Source organism: Callionymus lyra, chromosome 11, assembly GCF_982586985.1.
Source record: "Callionymus lyra chromosome 11, fCalLyr1.hap1.1, whole genome shotgun sequence".
In the NCBI taxonomy this organism is placed as follows: Eukaryota; Metazoa; Chordata; class Actinopteri; order Syngnathiformes; family Callionymidae; genus Callionymus; species Callionymus lyra.
In genome coordinates, this window is record NC_141828.1 from 11,840,975 (window position 1) to 11,863,232 (window position 22,258).

At 37.4% G+C, this 22,258-nt stretch overlaps 1 protein-coding gene across 1 annotated transcript in view; it reads right to left on the reverse strand.

Annotated features, from left to right (window-relative positions):
• The window catches only part of cdh23 (cadherin-related 23), a 213,815-nt gene that overhangs the window by 112,129 nt on the left and 79,428 nt on the right, over positions 1 to 22,258 (reverse strand). The window contains exons 8-9 of the mRNA XM_087803328.1: positions 18,648 to 18,726; positions 289 to 401 (exon numbers count right to left, since the gene is read on the reverse strand). Of these exons, the coding sequence (XP_087659454.1) occupies positions 289 to 401; positions 18,648 to 18,726 (192 nt within the window). The remainder of the gene's footprint in view (positions 1 to 288; positions 402 to 18,647; positions 18,727 to 22,258) is intronic.

Genomic DNA, 22,258 nt, shown 5'->3' on the forward strand with positions numbered 1-22,258 from the left:
ATGAAATAATAAATAAACCACTTTTAAATAGTTTTAAATCAGAAGATAAACCATGGAAAGACATGTGAAAACACAGTATTGGTCCTCATGGCATCATGAAATACTGTAACTACATGTAGTTACTTTCAACACCAACTGTAGAAGGAAACTAACGCAACATGAACCATAGAAATGTTTGACTTCAGTTTTTAATTGTGAGCTTTAAATTCTAAAGAGCGGTTGAGGTCCAAACTTTTGTGTATTTTCACTTTTTCTATCGTCTATTTACCAAGGCGTTGACAGACTCACCTTGACAGTCAGAGTGAATCCTGCAGAGTAAAGCGGGTTTTCTCTGTCAACTTGTCCGTTCACCGTCAAGGCTCCGCTGATGTAGTCCAGAGCGAAAACACTGTTGGTGTTCCCTGCACAGACGGAGAGAAGAGTCTTGATGTTTGCAGAAGGATTCCTATGGATCCAGATGTTGGTCTCTGTGCTGCCGGTACATAATCTGCACCTCTTTCTTACGATCGTGTTGCTCTTTGTTTCATCAGCGCGAGCCTTTTCCACACTTTCCACCTTTTCTGTCGCCCTAACAAAACTGACCTGTCAATCAAAACGATGACAGATCGAGTCTCATCAATCCTGCTCTGACATCATACTTGTGTAAGCAGTGATATATTTATTTCTTTCCTTAAATCCAGATCTGATTCAGGTGAAGTTGAGGGCCAGATGTGGTCCTAATACTGCCTATATGCGGTCCTCATGACAATAAAATAGATCATGAATAAATATTTCTCAAATTTAACAAAATATTTCATTGTGTATATATTTGTAACCGTAAAATTCTAAATACAACTTGGTAAAGTTCTTTATTTTACATCTAAACTAACAGTGTTGCTTCGTTTTGTGGGTGTAAATATTTTAACTTTTAAATTGTCACATGTTCAAGTTATTCCATGTTTCTGTCTAGATTTAAATTAGACTCAAATAAAACACCAATCAACTTTTTAAAATGTAAATTCTTGAAAACATTATTTTTAAGTTCTCATTTTATTTGGAAAAAATTGAAAATAAATAAATAAAATAAATCGTATACATTTACAAAATAGTTTAAGATGAACTAATTTTTGTTGTTGCTTTATCTTGTTATCTTTGCTCTTTCTTATTTAGATTTAATAACAATTATATATAATTTATATTTACACATATATTTGTTGTATTTTTTATGTTATTATTATCAACTAGTTTTGACTATATATTTTTTTATTTTCTTTATTTTTTAAGATTTTGCAATAATGTTGAGGCTCTTTTACTTCCTCGGTTCATCCTTTTAGCAACTGACTGTCAAATATATATAATGTGAACCACAGATTATATCGGATATATATATATATCCGATATAATCTGTGGTTCAAATGATCCTATAAAAATATTTTAATTATCTTTTGAGTTGTGCATACAAATTGTAGATTAGTAAAATGATAGTAAAATATAAAAATAATAATTGTCCATCAGTAGAATTCACTTTCAAGGTTTAAGTTCATCTTTCTAAAATTGTTTATTTCAGATTTTTCCATAGTGTTCATTCATTATGAATAGTGATGGTCTGATGAAGCAGTGTCATTATTTTCCAGTCCACTAGATGGCGGTCTCTGCACTATTTTCTTTTGTTTTGAACAACTGTTCGAGTAAAACATCATTTTTAAACTGATGGCGCCACCTAGTGACCTCTAAACAACATGACACTGCTTCATGAAGCTTCATCAGACCATCTCTATTACAATGTCAGTTTCATACAATTGTTTTTGTGGTGAACGACCTCATAGCTACTCTTCCATTTGAAACCTTCACGTTTCACCCAAAATATCTCCTCTTCCTCCTTTTTTTCAAAAACGTGTCTAACAGATTCTAATTACACTGAGCAACACTCGCTTAACAACACCGTCCTCACTCAGAAGCAATTTTATTTTACAAAAGTGAAGTGGATTTGTTCTTCACTGCGGAAGTGTTTTGAGATTATGAACAATGTTCTAATTACCCACTTCAAGCTGCTTTTCTGATCTCTATGAAACAAATTAAAATATTAGACTGAGACCCACTTAAGTCTCCTTCTCCTCCTTCCTTATTCCCTCTCTTCCTCTTTCAAATTACCCTGCCGTTCATTAACTGTCTCACCTTTCTCGCTCGTTTGTCCGGCGCTGCTCGAGCGCCCGTCCTTGTCGGCGAGCGTTTTAATGTCACCGTGTTCTTACAAACTCTAACTACATCGTCCTCCACACTTTTCTCAGTCGCAGAACAATGTGATTCACAGAGTCTTCCACGCCATCTCTCGGGGGGTCCACTCTCGACGTGAGACTCGGGGGCGGGAAGAAAAAGGCTCAGATCAATCTGGGCGGCTGGTACGTGTGATTTTTATCGTAGCCATCTACTCAGTAGTGCAAATACTGGAGCAAACATCAGTGAATGAAACAACTGCAGGTCAAGTCTTTTGAGGAATCGAACTACTGATGCTGAACGCTGCCAAAGATGAGAATATTTTTGAAAACATGGTCACGTATGTCACCACATAGGGATGAAGAAGTTGTCTGGGACAGATTAGATTAATAAGAATAAGATTCAATGTGTAAAAGTATAAGTGGCTAAATATTAGGGGTGTAATGACACACTAATCTTCATGTTTTTCTCACATTACGATTCAATACAATGTATTTCGATAAACATGATTTTAGGGTCTGAAATTTTAGTGAAATCTTTTGGTTGTTCTTCTCTCTTTTGGATGAATTGAAAGCCAAAACATGTCTAAACAATAGCTTTAAATGCAGCTGGAGCCAGCTGTATCCTCTCGTCCTCAGCCATCACTGTGAACCAACTGAATTTTAGGGGATGCAGAGTACTTAATCTCTGCTGCCATCTGTCAGCTGGAAGTTTAATCGCAACAACAAAATGATCAAGTTCCATGAATATTCACATGTTAAGAAAATCTCATTATTTTATTTTTAAATCACAAATGTAAACCTTAAAATACCTTCTTTTAAATATGTTTTTTTTTAAATACAAATGCAGTGCTGTTGAATATCAATGCAGTAATGTGAAAAGTATATCGCTATATATCTGTGTATAATTTCTTTCTCACACCCCTATTTAATATATATTTATTAAATGTATCATTAGTTTTGATTTTATTTAAATGTTCTTTAAATTCATGAAAAAATGTCATTGAGGTACATAAGCTTTTCTTGCCATACAAACCATTTTTAACATATAAAACGGGGGAGAAATTAAAGGAAAAAAAGAAGAATATTTGAAAAGAATAACTATTATCCGTTATAAGATTAGATTTAAAAATTGTTGACCAACAAAAACAGTACAAAATAAAATGAATATTTTGACTTGTTAATTATCGTTTCATGCTATTTCCATCACTCTGTACATAGCCAAGGTCTTTGTCCCATAGTTTACCATTTATTTTGGATTTCTATCAGTTTTTTTGTTATCTTGCCAACAGACAGATGGTTTAAAATAACCTTGATGGAGACAATAATAGAGATTTAGAACTGTACATGTGCCATACACGCTTGAAAGCAGTTTTGGTTGCACATTGGAGATGAATAAACATATGTTGAAATCTTTCACCGAAGCATGATACAGCATCACTACAGAGCTAAAGACTACACTCATAAAACAGCTACTATTTAAGAGATACATTACAATTAATCATCTCATTTATCCCATGATTAATAAGTGTTGAGTTTGTATATGTATAAACCTACAGTCGGACTGTGACAGATTAAGACACTCTTGTCTTCTGATAGTTTATAGTAATGGTTCAGGTCCTGACTCTGGAGAAATACGTTCAGATGGTGAGTCTTCGGAGCAAAACGGCTCAGGTCAACAGATTAACCCCAGTCTGTGTTCACAGCTCCCCACTGGCTGCTCCATTACTGGCTCGTATGAAGTCGGGAACAGTGAGGAGGGAAGAGGTCCAAACAAAGAGCTCAGAGGAGATGCAGGAAGAGAGACGACAAGGAGCAACAGAACCTCACGTGATAATAAGATGGCATGTTGTCGAAAGAGTGGCGTAAATATGCTAAAAAAAAATCCTCTTTTTTAGATGATCAACTTCCTCCTGAGTTTGAAACTGCTTTTATTAGAGCAGGGGTCAGCAACCCATGGCTGAGTTTTTTGAAAATAAGACCAAGTATAAATGTGGGAATTTTATTTAAAATGTTTCATAGCGTATTTCCAATGATGCATGAAAAACGAGCAAAACTCTCCTTCACTTTACCTTTTAGTCAACAAAAACTGTTACTTTAAGACGTAACTTCGCTGATATAAGAACAACATTAGTTCCTCACGGTCATCAGAACTCTGTCTCACTCTTAAAGGAACAGTAACACGCACAACAACAAGTGTGATAGTATTTCACTTTTTAATTTGTTCAAAAATGTATTTTTAGTAAAGACCTGGTGAACTATTATTTCTTTCAGCCTACATAGAAAATATTTGACTTATTTTTTTAGCAAGTTAGTCAAATTACAAACGTGTACATTATAATAAATTAGATTAAGTTTGATATCAAATCACATGTCCTTTTATTTTGTATTATGCATTGTTGAAATTATGGTAATAATAATATAATAATAATGATGATAATAATACAATTATTATGATGTATATTAAGTATGTGTAAGTAAATAAACCCTCCAGAGTAAAATAGTTATTACATAAGAAAAGAGAAAAACAACCACGACTAAGTTAAACAACTGCGGTAAATATACAGTACAAAACATTGTACATTGATAATAATCAATGTTTAAAGTGATAGTTCCGCCAATATTCAAATGCCACACATTTTCTACTCACCTTCATGTCGACTAAGGGTTGGGATTATGTTCAGAGTAATCTGTTCATTTTTAGAGTTATACACAAAATTAATCATTTTCATTTTAATGAAGACACTTGAGCTCAGTTGTCTTCATCTGCGTTCAAAAATAAAATACACATCTATTTAGGTATTTTTCTGATCAATTCTTCTCATGTCGAGGCTTCAATCCAAGAGGGACGTTACAGACGAGCAGTATGGCAGTATTTGGATGTTTTTAATTGTCTTTTGGGACGCAGATGAAGACGAAGACAACTGAGCTCCAGTCGCTTCGGTAAAATGAACAAACAGTTTTGTCTATAACTCTAAAAAGAACAGATCACTCTGAGAAGAATCCCAACAATTAGTCAACATGAGTCTGAGTAGACAATGAATGAAGTTTGAATTTTGAACAGTTTATTTATGGTTCATTTATAGGCAAACAGAAATAGTGAATTATTATTATATGGAATTCATTATATGGAATTATATAACATTTTTAAAGTCCAAAGGGTTTTGCGGTCCGAGGGTTTTCTTGTGTCCAGATGGCTCTTTGAGTAGTGAAGGTTGCCGACCCCAGTGTTAGACGTACAAAAGCTGGACAGATGTATAGGAAGCAGAACGGCGAACTTATCAGACAGAAACTAAGAAAAGGAAACCATTCTTGTATTATTCCATCTCCTTCTTTTATACGCCCACTTATGTCTCACCACAAGTGCAGCCTCTGTGACCGACAGACGCTTTTTTTCAATCGCTTCGTTCTCATCGCAGAAATACAGTTTCAGTCCAATAATAAATGAACAGGTTTAACAGAATAGTGACGCAACTTTTCTATTAGATTTCATTGAGAAAAATGTAGTCTTTTTGATGGTTAGATAAGCTCCAATAACTATAATACTGAATGCTATACTAGATAGCTTTTCTAGTTGCTTACAGTGCTAGCTATTTTTATCTTGGTATATTTTGCAGATTACAAACGCAATTATTTAAAGGGATTGTTAGCCAAAAATTCAAACACATTCTTTTAAGCACCCTTATGTCGACTTAGAGTTCGGATTTGTTTGTTGTTGAGTAATAGGTTCTATTTTAGAGTTATAGGCAAACATGTTAGTCCAGTTTAATGAAGCGACTGGAGCTGTGGTTGTGTATTCATCTTTTTTTTTTGTCCATAAAGACACTCAAAAACATCCAAATACCGAAGTGGTGATCGTCTAAAAAACCTTAAATAAGTCTTTATTTTAAGTTTGCTTATCAGTCTCTCAGTTCCTACTTGATGTATTTTCTAATTGAAACAAGTGTGCGCAAAATAAATGCAGCTAGCCTTGCAAAACAATCTTGAAATATAGACTTAATAACTTTTTTTTTACAGACAAGCGTCATGGAGGTATTTGGATGTTCTCAGGACGAAGATGAAGACGAAGATAACTGAGCTAAAGTCACTATTATTAAAATAAACATACATTTTTGTTTATAACTCTGAAAAGGAACAGATTACTCTGAATATAATCCCAACCCTTAGTCCACATGAGGGCGAGTAGAAAATTAGGAAAGTTTGAAAGCTAGAATTAAATAATGAATCTATCATTTTTAAAATTAAATTCTGAAGACTTTATTAATGCTGGATGGAATATTTTGAAATAGTTTAAGTTACCAGATAGTAGTGATGGTCTCATGAAGCTTCATGAATCAGTGTCATGTTGTTTAGAAGTCAGTAGGGGGCGCCATCCGTTTAAAGACGTGGTGATGTTTCATTAGAACAGTTGTTCAAAAAAAAAAGGAAAAATAGTGCAGAGACTGCCATCTAGTGGACTCTGAAAACAATGACACTGTTTCATGAAGTTTCATCAGACCGTCACTACCGGAAAGATAAAGTCATCTGTTCTGGGTCACCAACAAAAATAAAATATCAAAAACAATTCACGACTGATGTAGGTTTTTTTTAGTAATGGCGTCATGGTTTATTGTCTAAAATCCATTGTCGAGCAAATCTGAGCAAACCAAACGATAATATATATATATATAAACAAAGCTCCTAATTCAGGCGTTGACTCATAAATTAATTTGAAAGTGAAGTCAATCGAGTGGATGTTGAGGGAATTCTATTAAGAGTAACATTCATTGTGGGACTTATAATTTTATTGTGTGTCACGCACCAGTGGGATACGTTTCCTCCTTCCCTCTATATCACAGGACTGAGCGAGGAATTAATGTTACTAATGATTGGGAGGGTGGTGGTGGTGGTGGTGGGGGTGTCGGGGGGTGATGGGCAATGAGCATGCGGGACTTTGGCGCTCAGTTCGGGTATTACGCTTCTAAATTGGTTTGTCAGCTTCAATGACCTGACTAGAATACCAATCTCCCCAACAGCCGCTCCCGATCCGGGCCAGCGGTCGCTCACCTGGCTGTGCAATGTAAATTCACAAACACAAGTGACAGGCTGCACACACAGCACTTTCTTGGAAAACCGGGGCGCCGTCCCCGTGTGCGATAGTGGAGGCCCGAGCTTCGAGCGCCACGGTCCGGCTCGGCGCCGCTGACCAGAGGGACCGAAATTACACACAGCGAACCCACGGACCTGCTGAGAAAGGGGGAAATAATCCGGATATAATTGCTGGTGGAGGGCGATCCACATGGAGGCTGCAATTAGACCCCGAGGAGGTGATAAATATGGAGCCCACATTCCAACACCAGGAGAACTAAATTGGTCCTTTATCAATCTTGAAATTCATTCGAGGGTTCATAGAGAAACTGGAAGAATTAGAAACTTGTGTTTACAAGCTTTCGCTCGCGGCTTTATGACACAGGTTTGTGTGAATGTTTCTTTTTCATAAAGTTCTGGTCGTCACATTTTATCTAGAGCATGGGTGTCAAACTGATCCAGAAAAAGGTAGAGGACGGTGCAGGTTTTTGTTCCAACCAGTCGAGCACACATGAGTTAACCAATCAGGCGTCGGCTTAAGCAAGCAACACCTGACAGACAATTAGTTGATTACTGTCTTCTGACGCCTGATTGGTTCAACTATATGTGCTTGACTGGTTGGATCCAAAACCTGCACCGTCTCGACCCTTTTCTGGACCAGTTTGACACCTGCGATCTAAAGCCTGATTCACTCAAACTCTTCGATACAATGTAAACAATAATATAGATTTTGGTCTGTGACAGAGTTCAGGTATCTTCTCGTCTTGTTCACGAGTGAGGGGAGAATGGAGCGCGACAGTGAAAAAAGGGGCTGAAGTCGATCTACTTCCCTGACCAAGCGGTGGAAATGAGTTTTCCTCCTGAAGCTCTACCTTAAAGATAGAGAAGCATGGTCGTCTGGGAGAAGCTCGGAGTAGAGCCGATGCTCGTGGCATCTTGATAAGGACGCCTCGCTGGTAATGTGTTCCAGGCTCGTGTCAAAGGCAGCGGACCGCGGAGGAGAACAGGGATACGCTGGAGAGACCATGTCTCGGAGCTGGTCTGAGAACAACCTCAGGGGGGAAGTGCTGGTTGATGAAGTTGGGGAGAGGAAAATCTGTGACCCGACCCAGAGTGAAGCGGAGCAAAGATAATAAACGTGATTATTATGTTTGATCATTTATATTAATTTCACGAGAAAAGGTTACTGCAACATTCATATGCATGAGCATCTCTCCATCTGTCTATTAAGATGTAATTAAGTATAAATATCAATATATAAATGCCACAAAAAACAAGTCTTATAAAATACTATACATCGGGATTGTGTTATATAATAATAGGATAGAATAAAAGGGTGATATACATGTGTTTTACTAGTGAAGGTCTGATTAAGCTTCATGAAGCAGTGTCATTATTGTCAAAGTCCACTAGATGGCGGTAACTGCAGTATTTTCCAACTGTTCTAATGAAACATCACATACTTTTCAAATGGATGGCGCCACCTACTGACCTCTAAACAACATGACACTGTGTCATGAAGCTTCATCAGACCATCACTATGTTTTACTGCAGTACTGGGATTTTTTTTTTTAATCTATTTATTTGTTATTGCAGTTTTCATCACTGTCATGTTTGATAGTAATCGTAAAAACATTTGTATTTTGGCTCCATTTAATTTTGCACTAACTGAGTGAGACCTCTTTATTTTAATATCGTTGTACGTTGGACTGATCTGAACTTAATAACAGCTATTTTATTTCCAACTCTTTAACACCCTAACATCCTGATACATTAGTACCCTAGTATTAGTACATTAAAGCGTTACCTTCCAATCCTGACTTCGAGTACAGTGGTCTATCGTCTATTACGTAGTTATGTTATAAAACCGTGACCGCTAGATCATTTCCTATTCAAATACATAAGTCTTTCCACATTCTCACACTTTATAAACTCTGAAAAAATGACATAATTAATTGTGAAGTTGTTATAATTATGACAAGTAGATAGACAAGGGAAATATATATTCAATTTAACAGCATTTATTTAAACTTTTAAACTCAACAGTCGCTAACAACAGTGACCTGAACTGCTCCCACAACGCTTTGCCGCCCAGCCAACCAATCACAGCTGGCTATCACTTATTTAAAATATAGTATTGTAGCGACCAATCAGGGGTTCCTGAATAGAAAGGCATCATGGGAGCTCACTGTTTTATTGGCACCATAAGCAAGATGGCTGCGCGGATAAGTCCCTCCCACTAAATTCTGTGTTTGTGTATCTGCTGTTCAAATGAATACTCTTTTTTAACAATGTAGAAAAAGAGAAGATAACAGATGAGAGGATAGGTGTGTGTGTGCATGTAGGTGTGTGTGTGTGTGTGTGTGACGCTCCTCAGGAACTGGACAACATACATGTGATGTTTCAAGCGAGCACGAGGCTCCTCAACATCATCCTCTCCATTCCTTCTGAACAACAATGAGTTGAACATCCGTCACCGAAACAACTGTTGTCGTGAACAGACGACAGCAGGAACGTTCCAGTGGAAATGGCAGGCGGCCAGAAGCGTCTGTCTCGGGGCGAGGATTTTGTATACTTTGCTAAATGTACACAAATTAGTGTCACTTTTAAGGATTACGCCTGCAGGAGAATCATGTTGAAGATGAGCGTTCGGTTATCGACTCCGAACGCACTCGCATCCAAATCTAATTGAACAGCTCCAGCGATGCACTTTTTTTTCCAACGCTCCTGTGTGTGTGTGTGTGTGTGTGTGTGTGTGTGTGTGTGTGTGTGTGTAGGTGAGTGATGTGGATTGATAACAGGCCTGCAGGTTTCCCGCCACCGGCTGACAAGCGGCATTTCATGAATACTCAATGTTGTGGTTTTATCAGAAGTTTTTTTCTCCTGAAAAAGTGGTTCAAGGACATATGATGGCGGCTTGTGTGAGTCATTTTATAACATAATACTTCCATCTTCTCTGCCTCTGATCAAACACGCGTCCACGTCCGTCACTACTGTCTTTTGATGAAGCAGTGTGTTGTTCTTCAGACTCAAGATTACGTTCTCTACCTAATATAAGTCCTACCTTTCCTTTAATCTTAATCTAATTAATAACTTAAATAAATGACAAATATATGAACGATTAAGGATGATATTAAGAACCTAAAAAAATTTGAAGAGAGAGGGGGATGAGATAAAAAGAGTAAATTCAAGAAGGTTATGACATTGTTTAATATGTATTTAATATGGTATTTCAATATTTTTGGACCTACTTATATTTTTCTGCCCCCCTTTGCGAACCCTAACAATTAATTATGCTTTTCTAGATTTGTGTTTTATATTTTTTAAATGTAAGGTTTTTATAAAGATTTTTTTTTAAATGTGTTTTATAAAGTAAAATTGCACCTTTTTTTTTTACGTGTATTATAAAGACATATTTTACATTTTTTTATGTGTTTTATACATTCATGTTTAACATTTTTTAAATGTGTTTTATACATTTATTTTCTACTTTTAAAAATATGTTTTTTAAAGTCATGTTTTACATTTTTTAAATGTGTTTTATGAGGTTTTTTTCTATGTTTAAAAATGTTTTTTAAAGTCATGTTTAATATTTTTTAAATATGTTTTATAACGTCATGTTTTATACATTTTAAATATGTTTTATAAAGTCATGTTTAACATTTTTAAAACATGTATATATAGTCATTTTCTACATTTATAAAACATTTTTCATGAGTTCATATTTTACATTTTTTTAGGTGTTTTTTATCTTTTACCTTTGTTACATAACACTAGTTCTGAGTGCAGCATTTGCTAGAAGCCATGCAAGTGAATGACAAAACCTTGAAACCTTTCTTAAAACCAGACAGAACAACCTTTATTTTAACTTTAGAAACAACTCCTCTACGTCACCTCAACCAGCATGTTCCAACTTCAGATCCAAACTTCTCCACATATACAAGTAAAAGTACAGTATATGTACTCTCTCTCTCTATATATATATATTATATGTATTTAGTTTTCTTTGTTTATTTCAGACTCTAATACATATAAAGTTCTGCTCTTTATTTTTGACCTTTTAAACCTCGTAAAAAATAAACAAGTCATTCACAAACTAGTCACAGCCGAGGATATCGATTCACAATCTCAGAGTCTCATGAAAAATAATCAAACTCGGCGCTATTGATCGCTCGCTTTGATCTGTCAGTTCAGTGTAGCACATTTTCTCTTTCCACCAGAGCATTGAGCTGAAAGAGTGGTCTTATCTCTGCACTTGTGTGTGTGTGTGTCAGCGCCAGTTTGTGTACATGTGTGCGTGCATGTGTTGAATACCTTTGGATTAACCTTCCGAACGGAACACTTTGCGGGATGATATCTTTTTTTTTTTGAAAGACGAGGTTTGGAATGAATATCTACCAGCTCAACATCACGTGGTATCTTCCATGAGAACCTCCACCTGCTCGGAAAGTTCATGTATGTTCAAGAAAATTAAAAAAATAGGTTAAAAAAACGCTCTGGTGCACAGGTATCATGAAGGAAGCACCTCTTGCTTGAATGTTGATACGGCGGCGACACACCGCTCAGACGTGGGAATGTGTCGTGTCACACACACTATCTGCTCAGTGCCAGAGATTACATGGCAACAGGCAGCGAGCCTCGGAGCGTCTCATTGAAAATCCAGGAACCGCATCACCGGCGTCGTCACAAAAAGAACAGCACGGGTGTGGTGTCGTCCACCTCGGTGCGCTATGGGGTTGATATGAGGTCTTTACCGGCAGATTAAAATCATGACAAAAAAGGCCTGAAAAAACCGAACTCTCGAGGAAGACCGAGGTAAATAATTGCCTTTTTTAGGTCGACCTGTATGCTTTAAACCAAGGCCACGGATCCCCTTAAGACACCTTTACATTGGACAGGTAAGAATGTCTGACACCTCAGGTCACTTTTTACAACTCCCCGAAAAAAAAAAAAAAAGGGCCAACGAAGTCAGCGCTTGCCTGTGGCTAGGTCCCGTTTGTCAGCTAACCTTACAACACTTCCTTCTTTATTAGCAGCTCATGATTTTAATCACCTTGAGTGTCTTGGTACTTGAACATATATATATATTTATACTAGTGTTAAGTCTCAGCAGAGGCAAAACTGGGAGGAAAAGGGAGGAATCGTTTAAAGGGACGGGGAAGCAGAAAAAGGCTTAAGACAGGATTAGTTGTGTTGGCGTGAGACAAAAGAGATAGAAACAAGCGCGCAGAGATAAACGAAAAGCTGATTCAAAAAGCTTCGGGGATGTCCTTTCATGTTGTAAGGTGCTCGGGTGGCGTCATCGCTGGCGTTAAAAAAAAGTATGAGGAGGACACACAAACTTTACACAAAAGGTTTGACTCAAGTGTCGGGAGAGTGTTGGGAGTTGAACAAGGTTTTCAACGACGGGTGAAGGATGAAGCTTTTTGATCAGGATGTATGTCAATGATGTCGCCTTTAAAAAACCTCCAGTGTGGACTGATCCCTCATCACAGACTTGATCATCTTGAGGCAGGGTGAACGGTTTTGAATCTACGTCTTAGTATTGAAAATGAACGGCCTTTACACTCAAATGGATCCATTTATAGGAAAAAAGGAAAGTTTATGGAGCGTCCAAACTTGTCTTTCATGGTCCTGTTGACCTCTTTCCTTTAGTTTTCAACTGTCTAACAAGTAAATGACTTTTGGTCATAGTTTTTTATTGTATAAGACGTGTTCATGGGATAAAAAAAATGGTTCGTTACATAGTGTCTTAATATCATTTAGCGATCCCAAACTATTCTTAATTTTTATTTGGAGCTGCATTGGTATAAAACCGCACTTATTTTGGTGACCTGAAGTGAAGGAGAAAACCTTCCATCTCTCCATAAACCCAGAAACAACCGAACATAACCACAGTTCAAACTTTTGTCTGTTCCATCAGAAATTAATTCCTGAAAAACATGAATAAACCTGAATGAATTCATCAGAAAATCTGAAGTATATCAAAATTTAAGTTACATACATTTTCAAGGACAGTAATGATATCTGTAAAGTAGTGCCTTAGACAAGTGGTCACAAACCTTTTTAACCTCCGGGACCGGTTAAATGTCGGCATTGAATTCACGGACCAGACTACAGATAAAAACTTGCAGAAAGTGCAAGACAGTGCTGTATCAACAGGACGATGTCCTTAAATGTACACAGTACAGGAGACTCTGAGATGTCCCATGATGGTCCTATATAGAGTTTGTGATCAAGTCCTTTTCTCTACTTTACTTGTTGAACTTAAAGGGTCTTGACATGAGTCACATGCTAATAAGACTTTGGGGAAAATCCTGTCTTTTTAAATCTAAACCCCCCTTTTAAGAGTATTTATATCCAATACAACAGAAGTTATATCGTTGAACTCCCTTTGCAAGATAGTGTCACCCGTTACCAACAAACTCTACACACAAAAATCAATAACAAACTATTTTTGTCACCATACTCGATTTTTTTAATGCTTTTTTAAAATTATTATTATTATTTTTTATCACTAAATTAGTTGAAATAACTTAATAATGATAACTATATTTCTTACTAACAGTTACTACCAAGAAGTAAACTGCCTGGTAAAGCTTAATTTATTTAACTTTTCAAATCTAATTATATATATTTACTTTCCTGACTCACATGTTTCAAATGTTGAAGTCTTTCTCTCCAAGATGCAGTAAGTCTCTCATCATGACCATGTTTTAAACTTATTACTTTACAAAGTTATCTTCTGAAATCTCATCAAACAAGAGGTTACAAGAGCGGAGTCGATTATGACTTAATAATGGCTTCACTCCTCCTCCAGCCAGCTGTAATCACGGCCTACTTTGTTGATACAACGAGTCCCTTGGAGGTTGAGACTTCCGGGATTGATGATGAGCAGTGACAAACCTTGTTGCTTGACCAATCAAAGCAGAGTGGGAGTGGTTATGGTAAACAAGATTATACAAATAAAGGTTACCTAGTTACTTACTTAAGATAAGAGAGTTTTGTACAAACAGAAACATACTGATGATACAATAGAGTCCAACAAATATTTAAGATACACTTAAATTAGTTGTCATATAAGAAGCTCTACAAGTAAAAGATAAAAACTTATAATATTTACAACTTAAAGTTTAATATTTAACTACAGAAAACAACTAAAATCCAACCTGTATTCCATCCACTATTCTCTTCAAAAATCCATTGACAATGTTAATGTGATGATGTCTAGAAACCAACCTCAACAAAAACCAATAAAACCCGTCGTTACTTAACAATCTCATTGAAAGAATCTTCTCGTCACCGAAGAATCCTTCCTCCCCAATCCTAACGAATCACATCAGCCGCGTCGCCTTTTTTTTGTTGTTGTTGGGGTCGTTGTTGTGATGCCATCTCGCACGCATCGACTCCCCGATATGCTCGGTGATCGGAGAGAACGGGAGGAAATCCTCATCTCCAATCCCACAATCATCGCCGAAAATCACGGCTGCAATTAAACCCTCGTTTATCTTAATTACCAAACTAATGAGACGCGTCTCCGAGGAGTGAGACGTGCTCTCGCAGGACGCCGTGAGAAGGTGGTAAGACAAGGGAGGCGTCGAACTGTTGCTCTGGAGAGTCGGGAGAAAAGAGGATGGTGGCTCTTCCACCTGCACGCGACTTCACCGCCTTTCCCCATCAACTCTCATTATCTATCAAAGTCATAATCGTTTCATCAAGCTTACAGTCTCCATTTCCACGCGGGCCTCCGCTGCAGTGCCATAACTCTTGATTTCGCCATGACTGGGAATACATCGCGCCGTGTAATTAATGTCTTTTTAATGCTTTTCTCCTCTAGAGCTTAACTCAGCCCTTCAACTTTGCAACAAACACACAACTATAAAGCATGTTGCAGCAGACGGTAAGTAAGACTGAGTAGATGTGTGCACTGAATGGTGGCGGAATGTTTATGGCGGCCTGGGCTGTGGACTGTGTACCGCAATCAAGTGCACGCAAGCATTAAACAACGCCGAGAGTTTTTTTTCCCATCACCCCCCCCCCCCCAACCCTCTTGCACGTATCGCTCACAAAATGATGCACGGCTTCCAAACGCGGGGGCAACTTTGACGGAGGTCAGGTGTTCTCCCCCCCCCCCCCCCCGAGATGACTGAAACGACGTCCCGGACGACGGACGTCTTCGACTCACACGGTCGCCCACATGTGACGTTCATTTGGAAGTGGATTTTAGAGCAAAAAATGTGAGTGAAATGATGAAGTCAAAACTGTCAAACGGTCAGGACCGGCCGACGTGTTCCAAAGAAGAACGCTGGACTAATTGTAGCTGAAGGTGGTTGACGGCTTTTTATAAGCCGAGTGTTTTAGCGTTAATGTGAGTCGCTTGACAGCGAGCTAATGTGTGCCCACGTGAGAAAATATATTGAATTAATCATTTCATCATATGCAGATTAGCTAGTTGCTCAAGCCAAGTAAAAATTTCTGTTTTATTTTATTTTTCATTCTTATGTTTTGAAGGGTTTTTTTTTGCAACTTGTGATTATTTGAGTCAGAACCATCAATGGTTCATTAATAAGATAACTTAGACTAAGACTCTTTATCTTTAGACTTAGATTGTGTCATCTTGTTCTTTCTCTTTATGTTCTTGTTCTTATTTTATTTTGATTTATTTTTTATTTATTTATTATGAAAATTGCTGTATTTTCTGTGGCTATTGGAAAAAAACAATTTCAATAAAGTTTTACCTTACCTTACCTTACCTAACTAACTTCATGAATATGAACATGAACTGTTTAAGGTTAGTACATTTCTTAAAGCAACGATATGGAACCATTTGGCATGGATAGTAATATCATTATTATTATTATTATGATTATTATGATTATTTTTATTATTATTATTACTGTGTGACCAACAATCTGTTTACCAGCAGTGGATCATTGAAGTAACCGTAAGGAAAGCTTCTTTTTCTTATTAAACAATCAAATAATAATCTTCAAACAGACCCAAGAAAACATTTCAGTTACACCATTAAATCAAAAGGGGTGGTTTTTTTATGTAAAACTTATATAGGGTCTTCAATGAATCGTCTTGAATTGATGACCAATTGTGAAAAGAACGGAGAATAATGAGCTTATGACTTTGCCTCAAGTGACCCCATCTTAATTTTTCTTTCGTCCCAATCACCATCCTATTGAGAATGATTTATGTTTATATTTAGACTGCATTTCATTTATTCTATTTGATTAGCACTGATGTCTTGTTGCCATCGTTTAAAACTTTGCTCCAGTCGTGCTCGTCCTTAAATCCCTGAAATGATTTCCTCGTTAATAATTAGGATTCAAGGTTTTCCTGTTTAGGCCAAAGGAGACACAGCAACACAACAGCTCAATAAATGTTATGAAATGTATAACAATAATAAAGTTTTATGATTATTATTATTATATGTAATAACCTTGCTCGCAGAAAGTAATGATGCTATTAAAAAAATGGCTATATAAATACAAACAAGAGGTTGAAAATGTGTCTTTAAATCTGGAACAATGTTCTTTCAGTCTCACAACTATAGGAAAGAAGATGTTCCTCAGACTAGTGGTTCTACTTAGTGATGGTCTGATGAAGCTTCACGAAACAGTGTCATGTTGTTTAGAGGTCAGTAGGCGGCGCCATTAATTTAAAAAATGATGTGATGTTTCATTAGAACAGTTGTTCAAAACAAAGGAAAATAGTGCAGAGACCGCCATCTAGTGGACTCTGAAAATAATGACACTGCTTCATGAAGCTTCATCAGACCATCACTAGTCCTACTCTGGATGCTCTGCAGTCTCCTCCCACAATAAATATATTTAAGATATTTAAAACCCATATAAGTGTATATAGCTCAAGAACAGTAAAGTTCCACAGTCCAAAATAAGGCATTTTGCAGTCCTTGAGTGGATTCCAGCTACTATCTCTATTATTCAACCAGAATATGTCAAATATAAAGTGTATTTTTCTAAATAATAAAAATCTCATAAACGTCACACAGGATTTTTAAGATTCCAGGAGTTAAATTCAAGATAAAACACAAAGTACAGGAGCAACAAGTGTTGATGCTAACAATTCCTTCCTAGTTGTGTCTCAAATCACATACTTGTAACTTATATACTTAACATACTTGCATTCTTGTAAAATGTAGTGCGCCATGCACTCTAAATTGTCGTACTTAAACACCCACAAAACTGAGTATGGATCGATGGACACTTTCTACCCTAAACGGCCGCCATCTTAGTGATATAGACGTTGTAAATGGAAGTTACATTAAATATATGCATATATATATATTCCTATACTTACAGTTGCATTATCAGCCAGCAGTACGATGAAATGTCTTCAGTGCTGATACCGGCGTAAATATCTCGGCAGTATTTCGTTTTTCATATTTCTTGATCCAAACTTGCAAAACGTGCTGCCAGCAGATGGCGATAGTGTTCCTACAGCTGGTTGAAATCATTGTTAAATAGTAGTAGAAGAAGAAGCTGTCGCGTCATTTCCGGTTAGTGCGTAGCAGCAGTGTTTGGTTTGAGACATACTATGTGTCGAGAGTTTGTGTACTAGTTAGTATGTACACTATCCTGATGCATACTAACTTCTAGTATACTAAGAGAAGTATGAGATTTGAGACACAGCACCTGTCTGTAATACAGGACATGAATGATGAAGATAAAGGTGATTTTACTTTGAAATCTGAAGAAGATGACTAGTGGTGATGATGGCGTTCGCTCCCCCCTCGCTCGTTTCCTCTTCATCAGACGGGCTAAGACGGACAGCCAGAGAGACTGGAGACGATCATGTCTTCTCCGACAGAAGCGGTGAAATTGCTACCAAAACCTTATCAGCAGAATGCAAACTTGTGTCCTGCTTATCTGCTGCGTGTCCTACCCACGTCTTTAACGTTGAAATATTAGGAGCGGAGAGAAAAATCAAAGTTGTTTTTTTTTTTTTTTCCTCCTGGCCGTGCAGAACTATCCATCACATTAAAGCAGCGATGTGACAGAGAAGACAAAACAATCAGGAAGGGAATAAGCTACGACAAACAATGATCGGATCGCTCTCTGTGCCGGCGGTGGGATGTGTCACGTTGACAAACTCTAATCCTGTTTTGATGGCGGCGGCCAAACTTGTGAATGAACACTGATTTCCTCTTAACTGCAGCAAACAGATTAATAACCGCTGATGGACGAGTCCGTTCTGTCGCTCCGAGCCCCCCCCCCCCCCCCCCCCCCCGAACCCACCACCCATCACCACTCACATGTTATTGACTTGACAAGGCTTGTCCATTATTGCTTCGGGATTATGATAAGGAGTGATCGATTCCACTTGCCGTGGACGACAGATTGATTCTGTGACTCAGACCTGAGATGATGGTGTAGCCGATGCCTCTCGGTCGACCCAGATCCTGGTCAATGGCCGTTATCTTGCGGACCTCGTAACCCTGAAGGCAAACACACCAATACAGGGATTAGTGTCACAAGTCGTTGATCAGTTTAAGCAGATGTATGTAAATAACGTCATTTTAACAATTTCTTGTATAGAAGAAGAAAAAAGTAAGGGGTGAGATCAGAGAGGCCAGTGAAAGGTTCACGGCAACAGTTTTAAATCACGTCAGTTGTGGTCTTTGATCACCGGAGCTTTTCTGCTGTAGGTCTGGAACCTCCATATGGACGGTATTTGACAAACAGAAAATAGATAAATGTTTGGAGGATGTAATGGATGAACATGCCAGAAGACATTATGTCACTTCGAAAAAAGGGGAACTTGAATGACCACAACAACTCTGAGGCCGAGCGAATATGTTGCGAAATGTACTTTTTGGTTCGGACAAAACAATCGTTGTTTATTGTTTTTAAAATACATGATGACACCAGTGACAAATCATCAACATATGAACAAAATCCATACTTTTAAAAAGGAGTAGATGCTTAAACAGCGTAAAAATCAACTTATTTTCTATATAAATCAGTCCTTATAAAATGTTAACTGGTGTAAAGGAAGTTGATGTAGAAATTATTGATGAGCTGATGAAGCTTCATGAAGCAGTGTTATGTTGTTTAGCGGTCAGTAGGTGGCGCCGTCAGTCTTAAAAATGTTTCATTAGAACAGTTGTTCAAAACAAAGGAAGACCGCCATCTAGTGGACTCCCCCTCCCAAAAATGTATGTTGTGATCTGTCAGTATTAATTTGGGGCTAAATTGTTTCAGCGTTTGACAAAGGTAAGTAAGTAAGTAATTTTTATTTATATAGCGCTTTTCCAGACCAGGGTCACAAAGCGCTTAAACAATCAAAACAATATTCAATTAAGTATATACTTTAAAGGTCAAGATAAAACTGATAACACAACAGGAGTTCCAGAAAATCAAGGAAAAGCCTGAATAGATAGAAACGTCTTAGGTAGCATTTAGTTTGACACATGGATTTAAACAGTAGTAGCAAACATTTGTGGTATGTAGTGAATATATTTTAAAAGTACGTATTATAAACTCCATCCTACTGTGGAGACCTCAGAGCTCTCTAGTTTTCTTTGTAGCATCAATACATGTACAAAAAGTCACGTCGAAACCTGAACGATTTCCAGTTGGTGATGTGACCATCTGACTCCTTTAGACGTTAACCTGCCAAAAACAGTAGGTAGATGTAGATGGAACGTATGGACATCATCAAAGTAGTTATTCTGATAGAAATAAAATAACCTCCTGACTGATGGATGAAACAATGTCAACACTGTCATCAGTGAGCAGAGAAGCAGATGGAGTGCACGAATGCTCCCCCCTAGCATCACTAATAGACTCAGGGACTCATTCAATCCTCGTGCTATTAAGTATGTAAGTAAGTAATATTTGTAGAGCGCTTTTTTAGACCGGGGACACAAAGCACTTAAACAATTAAAACAATACCCGATAAAATAAGACTCTATTATTCTGAATTTGGGGGCAGAGTGAAAGGATGATGTTATTATATTAATCTTTGTATCCTTTTCTTTGCGTTATTTCCTTTGATCTTTGTTCTTTATGTTTGCACTTTGTCATCCCTTGCACTTTGTTGTTTTTTTTTGCGCTTTGTTCTTGTTTTTATGGAACTACCATCTGCTTTGTGATGGAAACCCAATTTCCCAAAGGAGATCCCCAGAGCGATATTTTAAAGTATATCTCATCTAAGTCCAAAATACATTGAAAAAAAGAAAGAAAACTGAATCCAAAATAGAAAAAATATATTGTGTGTGTTAATCAGAATTAATGTGTCAGACAAAGTCAACAGTAGAGAAAGAGTCTTTAGTAGTAATTCCTTGAATTTGTCAATGAAACAGAAAAAAAGGCTGAGACTGAACATTTCCCTCGTAAGAGGTTCACAACCTCGCCCTAACCCCACTAACTCAACACACCCGAAAAAAAAATTATCATCAAGGATCCCTCGCGCAAAAAAACTGTGTGTTTTGCCTTGAGTCTCATTTCTTTGTTTCAAATTCTCCAGTTCAACAAATGAGGCCAGATTTGACACAACCACAATGTGACAGTCAGAATGAAAGAAAGAGAGAAAAGCTATTTGAAAAGTCTTTGATCCGCTGAGCTTCCCCAGCCTCTGTGCCTCAATCAGACATGGTGGTGATACTTAAAAACCCCCATTGCTGCAGCGAGACCCTGTCTCTCTGCCTCTTTAATCTCCCACGACGCTGCTTCTTCCCGCTCTTATCCGAACACGCTGCCTCTCATTGATCCTGCAAATTGTGTCTAAGGCATGTTTATGCTCAATTTCTGCCGGAGAATCTCCCGTCATTGACCAATTACAGCAAAATCAATTACCAGCTTTTTAGAAGGGCGAGGGGGGGCGACTCACCCAGAGCTCACTCTAGGTTGGGGGGAGACACAGCGGGTGGGTTTTTTCCAAGAGAGACCATGAATGAAATAAAGAGCAGAAAAGTGGTTGATTCTGAGTGGCTCTTACGATTTTTTTGGAATACCTTCAGGTGTCAAAGATATAAACGTAGCAACACTTAGGTGGATGTAGAGAAGTTGATTCTTCTCTCCTTCACTTTCACTTTCACCCGCTCGCCTATTCTCCTTTTTCTCTTTTTCTGCTCATTGACTTGACAGCCAAATTGTGTTTGTCCGAAAAAAAAAAAAGAAGGGCTTAAACGTCACTCCTCGCGTCGTGGATTCACGGCTAAAAAAAACAAAAAACCCAGCCAAGCAAATATTTTCCTTCTTTGTCAACATCTTTTTTTTTTTTTTTTTAACTGTCTGAAGCTGCCGAAGAAAAGTGAAAGAGACAAGTGGGGGAGAAAGAGGGGAGGAAGAAACTGCACCTTTGTTGGTCGATGTACGTGTAAATGCACTTACACCTATGATGGCTGTCCAGATGTACTACACTGCGGGTTATCTTGAGGCCTTTTTTCATCACCTACTTGTCACTTTGTTACAATATTTACTTTCAAATGTTTCTCCAAATCATACCTGTGTTTATCCTCAATGACTAGAATTGTTCAAAATATGCCACAGGTAAGTGCTGCAACTGCAGATTAAATGGAAAAAAAGAGTTGAATTATTAACTTATTAGCTGGTGTGGTAGAAACACAAGCACTTAAAGTAAGAAATCAATTAAATTGAAATTACTTCAGGGATCTTCAACAAGGGCTTGAATTTCTCTAATGATTCAAGGTTTATTTCGACAATTGTGCAGGTGAATCTGGTCTGTGATTGGACGGCCCAACTAAAAAAATGCTATAGAGCTTCCTAGCTTCCATATGGTATTTGAAACTATGAAGGTCTTGTTTGTCAATGTACTGACACGTTCCTAAGACATTATAATGTACACTTTATAAAGTATTATAATTGGTAGACATTGAAAGTTTTGTTTCAAAATACAATATCATTACAAATAAAACTGAATTTAGTTTATTTGAAAATCATTTTAAGATGTAATACTATGTTATTTGTAGCTATTAAAGTGATAGTTCACCCAAAATTCAAACT